The sequence below is a fragment of the Macrobrachium nipponense genome, chromosome 14 (genome assembly GCF_015104395.2).
Source record: "Macrobrachium nipponense isolate FS-2020 chromosome 14, ASM1510439v2, whole genome shotgun sequence".
NCBI classification, from domain to species: Eukaryota; Metazoa; Arthropoda; class Malacostraca; order Decapoda; family Palaemonidae; genus Macrobrachium; species Macrobrachium nipponense.
Genome location: NC_087207.1, coordinates 64,294,375 through 64,306,874, shown reverse-complemented (window position 1 = coordinate 64,306,874; position 12,500 = coordinate 64,294,375). Strand labels below are relative to the sequence as shown.

Sequence of the window (12,500 nt, the reverse complement as noted above, 5' to 3'; positions counted from 1 at the left end):
TCATTAGCGAAATGACTCCAGTCCGAAAAAAAGAGGCCATTACTGGCTATATTAGTGAACCCAGGAAAAATGATCCCATGCATTTGTAACATTCCTTAAATTTGCAAATTTGCACATTGTCCAGTGAAGTTTGATACGAGCCAGGGGCTAACTTGTCGGACCCGCACATGTCTGCCATCGTACCTTGTGGCCAGGCGTCAGCACTGAGGGTATTGATCGGGCCTTGTTTTATCTTCCTCATTCCTCGTACAAAGAGGAGAGGGCCTCTCTGAAATGCCGTTTGGTGTGTCATGGCAGAGTTCCTTTTTGCTGCAAGGAGAGGTGGTGTTTGAGTTGGGCTGAAGGAATGAAAAGAATTTGCAAATATTGCAGCAGAGAAATATCTGCAAACTTTACATAAAATGTTCCCCTAATTAGTTTAAGGAAGAAGCGCGGTGTTGATTTTTAGTAGCATGACAGTCTCCGTTTACTTTTCCAAATCTCCCCTCCCCCCGAAGGGCTACCTGAATTCGGCGACCGTTCTTCCTTTGGAGGACATCATGCACGAGTTGTTGAATAATAATAATAATAATAATAATAATAATAATAATAATAATAATAATAATAATAATAATATCTTAGAGGTAAACTTCATTGACAAGAATGGTGCCATCTCAACTTCCAAAAAACTCAATAATAATGCTTTCTGTAGTATTTTAGCATATTTACATTTTTTCGTAAACTAATGGCGCGATCATTCCTTTCAGGACTCGCAAGGTTTTTATGCATTAAGGCCCATTCTGTGTGAGGATTGCATATTACTTAGACTCAAGCCATTCTTACACGCCGCATACGATAATAAATTTTTGTGCTACTTTCAGTTAATATTATTAAAAAAAAAATTTAGTCTTGCGGAACAAAAGGGAGTTTGTTTATATCAGTGATGAATGGTTGCTCTTTCCCTTTTACTACTGTTGAGCGGTAGCGTCCAATGGTTGCTCTTTCCCTTTCACCAGTGTTGAACGGCAGCGTTCAATGGTTGCTCCTTCCACCAGCGCTGAATAGTTGCTCCTTTCGACCAGTGATGATCCGTCGCCTCTTGCCACCAGTGTTGACAGGGGTTGCTTGCCGCCCGTTTTGAACGGGCCCTACCTGTCGGCAGTCTTGGCTGGGTGCTACCTGTCGGCTCTTTGGAATGTCTTCTTTTTCACTGGTGTTGGAAGGATGCTGTTTGTGTGCACTATATTGTGTATGGTACTAACGATCGTCTGAATTTTTCTGCAATAAACTTAGAGATATTCATATTTCTCGTTGCTGAAGGTTGCTCAGATTGCTATGTCGTTTTTTCACTAGCAATTTACCAATCCTTAATAAAAGCATTTTCATCTGCTGCTTCATATAAGTGACTCGCTAGTCCTTTTTTTAACTATTATGTCATTGATGTTTACTCTATAGTATTCTTTTCCAGAAAGAAATTTTGTATGATAAATTCGTAAAGTAACAGTCTACGGGCAGAACCAGCTCCGTTTCAGGGAATCCCTTCTCACCCTCACTCCTTCGGAGGGGGCGGGGGAGGTAGGATGAATCCCCATTATAAACCATCTTAGGGGTCCCCACTATAACCTTGCTAAGTTTCATGCCCATCGGACCAGCCATTCGGACCAGCCATTTGGCCGTGATTGAATGGCAGACGGACAAACATAACGCCCATTATAGTATAGTAAGATTTTGAAAAAAAAAGCATTTTTATTGCATTTATATTGTTTTTTTTTTATATTCAGGATAGTCTTTTTTTGTGGATAGAATTTCCATTCCAAGTCCAATATGCACTTCTCAGAACCAGAGATTGTAATAAGGCTTATCAGAAATTAAATTCATATTAGTCGTGTTCGCTGCATAAAAGAAAATGGTTGGTATTGTGTGATACAATTTTATTGTTACTAGTACCTGTCGCATTTATTTTTATTTTATTTTTATTTTATTATTTTTTTTTAGCATATTTCGAATTTGAACGTCTAACGTGAATTGGTACTGGCATATTTTAAGATACGCCAAATTCTTTAATGGCTATGTATGGGAAACGAATATAATTCAAACGAAGACTAATCTTGATTTCGAATTTCACAATTATCACCACGTTTCTCTCAGTAGCGCTCTCGCTCGTGATGGATTCCGTGGACACAGCCGCTCGTGTGTTATTGTGCACATCCAGGATCTGTCTTCCCTGCAGTGAGCGCTCTAGTCCCCTTTTCAGCTGCTCATTTGGATGGTAGTGAGAAGTGTCCTTTCCTCTTTCTTTCATTGATGGTTCTCGATTGCATGGTGTGATCAATTGAGGCTGAACGCTGGCCAATAGTCATTCTCTTGTTCCATTTCGTTTTATTTCATCCTTGTTGGATGGTAATGATACCACAAATCTTCCTCCATGACTGACATTTCTTTCTTATCTTCTTTTGCCAATGAACAGTTTATTATTTTTTCCTTTTCCTGTCACTGGACCCATAATTTGAAGAGAAAAATCATCGGCAGTGGATTTAAACCTTATGATTTGTGTGTGTTGTCATCAGGGATAAGATTTGGTTTTTCATCTGATGTGAAGTGAAGAATTCTAACGCGTAGCTTACTTGTAATTTCCTTATCTGTCAGTGTGCAGCAACTATCATATATATATATATATGATATATATATATATATATATAGGTATATATATATATATATATATAAATATATATATTTACGCATTATGCTGGAAATATATATATATTATACATCATGCTGGAAAGTAAAGCTGTGATGATTTGCAGATTTGGATTTGCTGCAGCTTGCTGCTATGCATGATTGCTAATTTTATCATCACCTTTTTTTCTTGTTTGTGAATTGTCTTTTTTTTTTTCAAATATGTTTTAGACTAACAATAGCATTAGTATCGTTTTGTATGGGACTAACTTGAAAAAAAGGATTATTGTAGGCGAAACGCTAATGACATCGCGAGATACATTGTAGTAGAGTATTTAATGACACATTATTACACCCATTGGGAGCTTCCGTGAGAGCAGCAGTTGTGAATACTTTTCTGACCAAATGTCTGTATAAAGCGTCATGGTTCCATCTCTACTCTTGGTACCCCCTGCCCTACAACTCCACATAGGCAACTGGGGGTTAGATGGACCACCTGTAATATAGCTGCTGAATGGGATAGGCTCCGCCCACCTGGCTGAAACGCCTTCCACATATTTACCTGGTGATGTCATACAAAAAAAAAAAAAAAAAAAAAAAAAAAAAAAAAAAAAAAAAAAAAAAAAACTTGGGATGTCCTGCCTTCCTTTGTCAGTAAAAATAGGGAATTTCATAGCTTGTACTTTTCTCTGTCTATGTATTCTTTTCATCAGTTATAGATGTATTGAACTACAATTCTTCAAGAAACTTACAAATTGTATAATTTGATTTTGAATGAAATCAACTGCTATGTTTATGGTGGCTGGAGGAGATTTAGATTTCACAAAAAAGTCTTGCCGAAGAATAACTTTAGCTGCAAAAGGATTATTCCTTTGAAAAGTTGATTGGTTGAGTTGCCTGAACGTTTGGCTATAAATCATGATAAACGGAGTTCTTGGACACGACGTTATCATGGTAATTAACCCACTAGAGGACATTTAACTAGCTCATAGTTTGTTCGTAATTTTACTTGTAATAGCCTACATTAAGACAGGACGGCTTTCTGATAAATGTCACTAAAGGTTGTTAATGAAGGCGTATTCCGCTTAATAATCACTGTCGGATTTTTCGTGAAATTATCCTTCATAATACTTTTTTTTCTTCTTTACAACGTTAGAGCATCCCAAGTGTCGAATGTACTGAGGTCCCTCCAGTGACGAACTCAATGTGAATAGGATATTTGGTATCATAGTTGTGTGAATGACTTGGATAATTTATGCTTAATAGATAATGACACGGGATTAAGCAAAGGTTAATAGCTGTATTTCTCTCTAAATTATTTTTAAGCTTTTTATTGGAAATTTCTTTTGAAACATCTGCCACGGTCGTTCACAATTTTCATTTGTCATTCATAATTCTCTTTCTCTGTCTTGCGAGTTTCTTTGGTCATATCAGTCTTTCTGTTGTTGTGATGTACTTAATGTTATCTAGAGAGACTCTCTCTCTCTCTCTCTCTCTCTCTCTCTCTCTCTCTCTCTCTCTCTCTCTCTCTCTCTCTCTCTCCGGTCACAGCCCTCTCGATTTCAGGAGATCATGGCTCCATTACTGAGTCCGAAAATCCCTAATTGAAAATGTGGTCGTGGGAGAAGAGCCTACAAAGCGCGTTGTATCGCGCCACATTTCCATGAGAATTTGCATACTGACTCATTTGTAAGTTGCTACATGCAGCTGCTGGAGAGGACTTGCTGCACATACGAACAAATTTCTTCCAATTCAAATGAGCTTCTAGGTTTATCACAGAGACGTTTGAATGTTTTTTTTTTTTTCTTCAACTGTCTGTCAATATTTCCTTGTGAATAGGCCTACGTCTTGCCAAACCTTAGTGTATGCATAGCAGGAAAGTCTCGCGCATAGAAGTATTTTGCGTGAATTGACTTTTTTCCCAACACGCTTTCATCATATGTAGGGAATTTGACCACTTGTTTTTAGTAGTACTGTTAAGTGCCCCTTTCGATAGGGTCACCTTTTTGAGGTTGTGTTACGGGAAAATTGGGTTATTGTTTATTCAGTGTGAGGTGATCTTAATTTTTTTTTTTTATTACACGCGTCTATCAACTGTTTGTGTAATGTAAAGTTCACCAATAAAGTATAAAGCATAAAAAGGCCGATTTGTAAATGTGTTCTTCCTTTGCTAAGACAATATTTCCCTATGATCAAAAAGACCTTTTTCAATTCAAGATGGTGTCGTTTGGTTAGTAAACAAGTTTCAATACTTGTTTAAACCCAAAATGATGAGAGCTCTGAAGAAATACGAAAGTGAAAACGTCCGAGTTGAGAATTGATTGATTACTATATCCTTACTTAGTACGCTAACTCGACGGTCGACTTGCTTGATTTTGACTTATTCATTTTCTGCTGCTCCTGGGGAGGGGGTAGGAGGGAGGAACGTCTAGTTCGTATGAAGGGATTTCCGATTACGTGTAATTTTGCTCATTTCTCATGGGTGGGCGTTTCTAAATAATTTTCACGGAACGTTGGTTGCTTATTGAACATTAAATAACTTGATTTTTACTGGTTGATTTTTAAGTAGTTCTGGTGGCAACCACAGAGCAGGCACCCACGAATTTCCACGAATGGAAATTAAGGCATGTTGGTGACAATGTTGTCGATTTTTAAACTATTTCTGTGCGATGAATAATTTCTAGAGGACCCGTGTTACACTTAAATGGATCAAAGACTATAATTGACGACTTGAACTGTGTCGTACACAAACACCAAGAAACGAATGAAGGCCATGAGCCTCCGTTGACGTTTCAACAGACAAAAGGCTGCCATGAACAAATTGCAGTTATTGCTACTCAAACTCTGCAGTGAATAGATTCCATGAGACTCGTGTTTACATCTGAGCAGAGTCAGTCATGGTGTCTGCATGTGATGGTTTGTGTAATGGGTACACTTCGCACCCATAGGAGTGCTGCGTACTTCCGCTCCTTAAAGATCTGGAAACTGAACAGCGAAGAGGATTACTGGCTTTTTTTGGGAAAGGAGCCTTTTTCTGCTGGTGATTTTCTTTTTTACGGATTCATCCAGCATCAGAGACTACTCTCTACATAATACGGAAAGGCAGAATAAAGCGTGTTACAAATACGTCTTTTGAGGTGTTCCAATAATTTTTTTTTATAATAATTACCGTTATAGATTTTCTTTTTCGGCCTGTAACCTTTTGCTGTTTGCCATAATAATCAAGAAATCCTGCGTTGGGTATTGTACGAAGCCTAATCATTAACTTTGTTTTGTAATAATATATACAACTACTACTTACCACTAATGCTAGCCTTACCACCGCCATTACTACTGTTGCTACTACTCTTATGGCGATTGTTTTCCTTTGCATTGCTATGTTTCTTTGACTTTAGAATGGCTGGTAATCGTATAATAAAACACCCACAGACATATATATAGTATTAATTAATATATTCCTATATAGATATATATATATTATATATATATATATATTAATATTATTACTATATATATATGTATTCTTATATATATATTATATATATGATATATATTATGTAAGAATATATCTATATATATATATCTATATATATATATATATATATATATATATCTAGATATCTCTCACTATCTATATATATATATATATATCCATATATATATATCATATATATATATATCTATCTATATAATTATATCTATTAATATTATATTTCTATATATAATATATCTTATTATAGATATATATATATATATATATATATAATATATTCTATATATATATATGTATGTATGTCTGTATGTTTGTTTGTATGTAATATTATATATAAATTTATGTGAAGTCAGACTTGAGGTCTGCCATTTCTCACTCACCTATCAATCAGGAACAAAGAAAAAGGAAGATATGGTAAGGAAACAGTAGACTCAACTTCCAAAGTATGTATAAAGATAAAAAAGTGAGTCACCTTCCAGAAGAGTAGGTCAAACAGTAGATATGCCCTCCGAAAGGAATAGCAGCGTAGACCGAAAGGTAGGTGTAACCTGCGGAGAAGGAGTAGGCTACAAAGTCGGCCCCACTGTAGAGGAGCAGAAGGCCAAATAATGGTCCAGTCTTCCAAGGAAGTAGAACAAAATGTGGGTCCAACATCCAAAGCAGCAGTATATCCACATCTCACAGGAGACGAGACTAAGGAAAACGAAAGACTGAAGCCTGGAATGAGTAGACAGCAGAGGATAAGAAAAATAAAATCTGTACTAATTTAAAGAAAATCTGTAGCGATTCATATTTTTAAATGTAACGTTTTGCGTGCCGTTATAATCTACTACTAGCGAAGCGATTGGGGAAGAGGACTGAGGGGCCGGTCAAAGAAAAGGTCGCCTTGTTTGCTTTTCTTCCTGTCCAATCCATCACAGGTTCGTTTGCTTAGCAACTTGGGTTGTAATGATCGGATTTCGGCGATATTTGGTTATGAGGCTGCTCTTGGATGCGTTATTAGATGTCTGGGTTTTCCTGTTATGTTTAGGGATGATATTACTTTAGGTGGTAACTAAAAGTTTGAGGTTTGTGTCCCTCTTTGCACAGTTATGAAGCGATTCAGATTATACTTTTGACATAGGTTGCACCTAATCTGATCTCGGGCAAGTTCAAGAAGGTTCAGATTTGGCATTTTGGGAGGGTGGGAGGGAGGGGAGCCAACATACAAAAGTAATCTATTGCAGATTTTACAGTGATCTGTCAGGGAAATAAACAGTCCTTGCTGTGAATTGGATTTCGAGTTGTATTTACAGTATGCGTGATTATCAGTTGATTTCAGTGATAAATATTTCATTCGCAATAAACATGAACTTATGGAGTCAAAATGAAAAGACCAGGTTTGAAACATACTCCTCGGGAATTTCTCTTTTATGTGACAAGAGTGAAAAAAACGAAGAAGTGATTCTAATGACGATGTCTTATCGCTTGCTCTGGACATGATCACGGTTGTCATTTGCATTGTATAGTTATGGCGTATCACCTAAGAGTGATCGTTGCCCGTCCACTTAAGGGCTGGCGATTAGACACGCGATCATGCACTGGGCGGCGCTTTTGTTTGTGCTCTAATGTAGGAGAGAACTCGAAATTACATCAATTTTTCTTATGTTCTTTCTACTATTAGTTTTCCTTGGTCTTATGACGTCAGCTTGAGCCTACTCTAACCACCATATTCAACAGAGAGAGAGAGAGAGAGAGAGAGAGAGAGAGAGAGATGGGGTGGTGGGGTGGGGGAGGGGCATAGCATTTTATAACTAATTATTTATTATTGTTTTTGTCGGGAATTCTGTTCGGAAGTCATAATTGAAATAATCCAGAGAGGAACGAGTGTCACAGTCGGTAGCATAGTGAGTTATATTTAATTTCGTTTCAACTTCAATACGTGATTACATGTCTTACTGCTGAACATGATATTGAATGAGTTATATTTCATTTCGTTTAACTTGTTTAATTTTTCTCAGCTGATGTGGTTTTGAAGAGTGTCTACAATATGCTCTAATTTTTTGCTGATAACCCACAAACGGCAAAATATAAGTTTTTTTTTTTCTTTTCTTTTTTTTTTAGTTATCATGGTGAAATATTCCTTACGAAAATCTCAAGTTGTCAGTCTCACCTTCCTGACTGCTTACCGGCCGCGAAAACTAAGATTTTGCTGTCATATTCGTGGTTACTCCATAGCCAAGGAAAGTCCAAGAGTTTATTTTAATGTTTCTCATAGCTCAAATCTATGAGTATGTTGTCATTGAGGTGATTACTTACCAGACAAGATATGTGAAGAGCTAAATCAGTTTTCTTGATACCTTACCTGTGATGAAAACCTAAGCATTTGCTTCCCTTTTCTCTGCTTACTTAATTTTCCTGATTTTTTGAGTCAGGGAGCAATTTCCAACTGGTGAAACAAATCATCTTTCACGCGAAGCGTTCAAGACTGAAAATGTAGTTAGAGACAGAATTGAACTCAATCTTATTTTTATATCTTTAAAATCACATGGTTTGCACCCTTTCGTGTTCTGATTGAAACCAGAAATAACGCTGACTATATCCGATATTTTTTCTTTAGTTGTGTCTATCGTTTAAATAGCAGTATTTATTGTATGTATTTGAGTGTTTCATACGAAAATAGAATGATCTCAGCCTGTGGCTATGGCACTGATCACATCATGCGAAGTGGCTGCTGGGATGTGATATTTTAACTGATCTTCCACTATTTTCGAATGGGTGGGTGTTTCATTTGTACTTTTGTACGTTGGCTGAGAGAGAGAGAGAGAGAGAGAGAGAGAGAGAGAGAGAGAGAGAGAGAGAGAACAGCTTTAAGCTCTTTCATGGATTATTTATCCTGATGAATAGTAGAATATTGACCGTCGATGCATACACCTTCCCACTTATGTTAATATATGATTGTATTGATCACTCACATTTACTGCTGTCTCTCTCTCTCTCTCTCTCTCTCTCTCTCTCTCTCTCTCTCTCTCTGACATGAGGTGCGACATGAGGTGCGACATGCTACAGTTGACTAGCAACCAAGTACTTTGTTCATTGTGAGCCAGGAGCCACGCTGCGCACTACGTTTGACGACGAGGAAAACGGCAGGATGATATTTATTTTCTTAACTCTTGAAAGTATTGGCACCTTCCATCGAGAGTATTCGATTCAACCTGATAAACAAGAGGCCCGTATCGCCTCCTTTTTTTTTTTGACCCCCCCCCAAGCCCTAACCCCCTTCCCCTATGCCTGCTCTGGATCTACTATACCCATGCCATGCCCCGTGCCACACACACATTCCCGCAAGGAGCCAGCTGCTCGATCATAACTTTATTGCCCATTAAATCGTATTATTAGATTTACGACTTTTCTGTTTAATGGTCTCCCGACGTCTCATGATATCACCTACACACAGCACCACCACCCCCCCCCCCTCCCCTTCCCTCCTCCACCTCCCCCTCATATTCCTGGTCCTCCTCGACCCATTTCGTCACCCACGCTCTCCCTCAAGCTCTTCTCCATTCAAGTGCAAAAACACCCCTTCGATCAGGAATTCTCCCATTCTCTCATATCATGATGATCTCTCACGTCATGACTTCTCACGCTGACGCTCTGTCACCGTTCATGTCTTTCTGGCTTCATTCTCATTTCCCTGACGTTGTCCCTTGGCATTGCCCGCTCTCTTCTCTTCATGCCCCATCGTACTGACCTAGGTCAATTCATGCCTTATTACCGTTCTTGAACTTCCTTGAATATGCCGCATATAATATATATATATATATATATATATATATATATATATATATATATATATATATATATATATATATATATATTCTATATACTATATATATATTTTAATATATATATATATTATACATTATAATTATATATTATATATAATATATATATATATATATATATATATATATATATAGATATACTATATAATATATATATATATATATAGATTATTTTTTTGTATGTATATTTTTTTTTAGTTTATGGGTCATGACGTTCGTCTCACTAACGAGATTATAGGAGAGTCAGCAGGGTTAACACCTGAGCGGCCCCCGGTGTGGGGAAGAGCAGAGGAGGCGCCCGGAGTTCGAATCCTTGGTGAATAGTGGGCAATATAGGAATATTCATTTAAAATCCAGTGTCATATGATAACTGACCTGCACAGTAAATTAAGTACTTTGACACTAGTCAATGAAGTTTATCTTAGCATGGGTGGAGGTGTCAGGCTAAAAGGTAAAAAATAATTCTGCAGATCTGAGTCCGATGTATCACTAAAATGTTTGTTTTTGAAGAAAAAAAAATTACGAATTGAAGACAGTAGAGAGAGAGAGAGAGAGAGAGGTGGGGTTCCCTCTTTTATCTTTCTCATGCTAACTGTTTCCGTTTTCTAAACTTGGTAGTGAAACTCGAGCTGTGCAATCGAGGATGTGCACCGAGAAATAGGATTGTTCTGAGATGAAATTGCAGTTTGCATCAAATGAGCAGCGTACTGTCCGTCACCGAAGCTTTGGAGGTCTTACACGGCAGGAACGTTCTGTCCTTAGGATGTAGGGAGTGTTGAGGGAAGAGACGTGCTCCTTCGTAGGACCCCTGGTCTACCCATGGGTGGAAGGGAGATCGAATCCTGAACCCTTATTGGGAACACTTCTCAATGCTTTGCATCATTAATGAATATTGTTTATATTTATCATCCCCACCCGCGACATTTAGGAACGGGGTGTGGGCACAGCGATAGGGCACGATTTCAATCTTTGTGGATGCCTCAAGAAAGGTCAAAGTCGCGTGTTCATGCCCAATAAAATTCGTGGCCAAATGAACGTAGGAACATGCATGTTGGTGCATTCCTCGAAGGTCGCCGATGATAGGGTCATGTCAGAGAGAGAGAGAGAGAGAGAGAGAGAGAGAGAGAGAGAGAGAGAGAGAGAGAGAGAGAATTGATTACGGAGATGAGAGAGAGAATGAATTACACAGAGAGAGAGAGAGAGAGAGAGAGAGAGAGAGAGAGAGAGAGAGAGAGAGAGAGAGAGAATAGATTTCTCAGCCTTAATATGGAAGACCGGCAATTGCTTGCATCGTCAAAACTCCCTTTCTGTTTTCATTGCCTGGAGAAAGAAAGTCTTAGTGGGAACTAATACATTCACAAACCGAAATTAGATATATTCCGTTAAATGCTGCACAAGTTCAATGCTCCTAAAAATTGTTTTTATAGTTGATACCCGGTTAGAGAGAGAAGTGAAGGTTGATGTCTTGGGGTTAATGTATGTTAGAAGGGTATCGTTGGGGTACGAGGTCGTCAGGGGGTAGGGATTGGGGTGGGGGCTTGTAATCAGGAAACGTCAGGTAGATAGATATGATAACAGCCCATCTTAGCAGGTGTCTTCTAGGCAGTATATGGCGACCAAAGTCGAGACATGTCACACTTCATAAGGCCAAAATGGATGATCAGGTATCCCTGGGAGGTCTTCCAGAGACTTTCCTTTTTGTATACAGTATAGGATCCTCTTGAGACTTTGTCGATATCACGAGGACTGAAGTTTAACATGTAGTATTGTGTTTTTTATTTAGGTATTCTGCCATTTAGATCATTCCAAGATATCCTAAGTTTCTTTGTCTATATTCATGCATGATAATGACCTCCGCAACTGTAGAGGTAAATTTCAAAATGGAAAATATTTGGCAGGTAGGAGTGCAAGGAGTGTTTTATTTGTTTTTATTTTCATGGTTGAAATATTAATTCCTTTTCTTTTTGCATTTCAGTCGGGTACAGACGAGCGCGTCTCTGACATGGAACAAGAGGACAGTCTGGGTTTGATGGGCGGCCGCGACAGCCCACTGAAGCCCGTCGGAGGCGCTTTGGAGGGCGAGGACATTCTAGCCAAACTTCGCCAGCAAGTATCTGCTGCGTCCTTGTTCACGCACGCCCGCGAGAGCGTCCTGAGCGGCTCGTCGCCTCCTCGCACCGGTTCCCCAAATCACATAAACAACAACAATAATAATAGTCATAATCTATACGATAGATTGCACACCCTCCTGCAGGCTAAAATGAAGAGAGAGGTGAGTGGGAGGTTTCGCTTTGAAGTCTCCTCTGGACATTAATTACATCATGCTTGTCTTCTTTTCAGCAAGTGCTTTTCTTGTGGCAGATTTTGCTTTGATATGAATATCCAATCCAAGTTGCTTCTTTTTTCTGTGCTTATAGAAGAATAGCAAGTAGGGTTCCACGTAGGCCAATACCTGTTTTGTGTGTGGTGGTGTGGGGGCGGGGGGTGGGAGATGGTAGCATTAGTCTGATAGCTTAAAGCTTAATTGA

The 12,500-nt window shown here is 38.4% G+C and overlaps 1 protein-coding gene across 6 annotated transcripts in view; it reads left to right on the top strand.

The window, feature by feature from the left end:
- The window catches only part of LOC135226565 (AT-rich interactive domain-containing protein 3C-like), a 337,603-nt gene that overhangs the window by 31,769 nt on the left and 293,334 nt on the right, over nt 1-12,500 (top strand). For all 6 annotated transcript variants that reach the window (XM_064266245.1, XM_064266246.1, XM_064266243.1 and 3 more), the window contains exon 2: nt 11,948-12,244. In XM_064266245.1, coding sequence (XP_064122315.1) covers nt 11,948-12,244 — 297 coding nt within the window. The remainder of the gene's footprint in view (nt 1-11,947; nt 12,245-12,500) is intronic.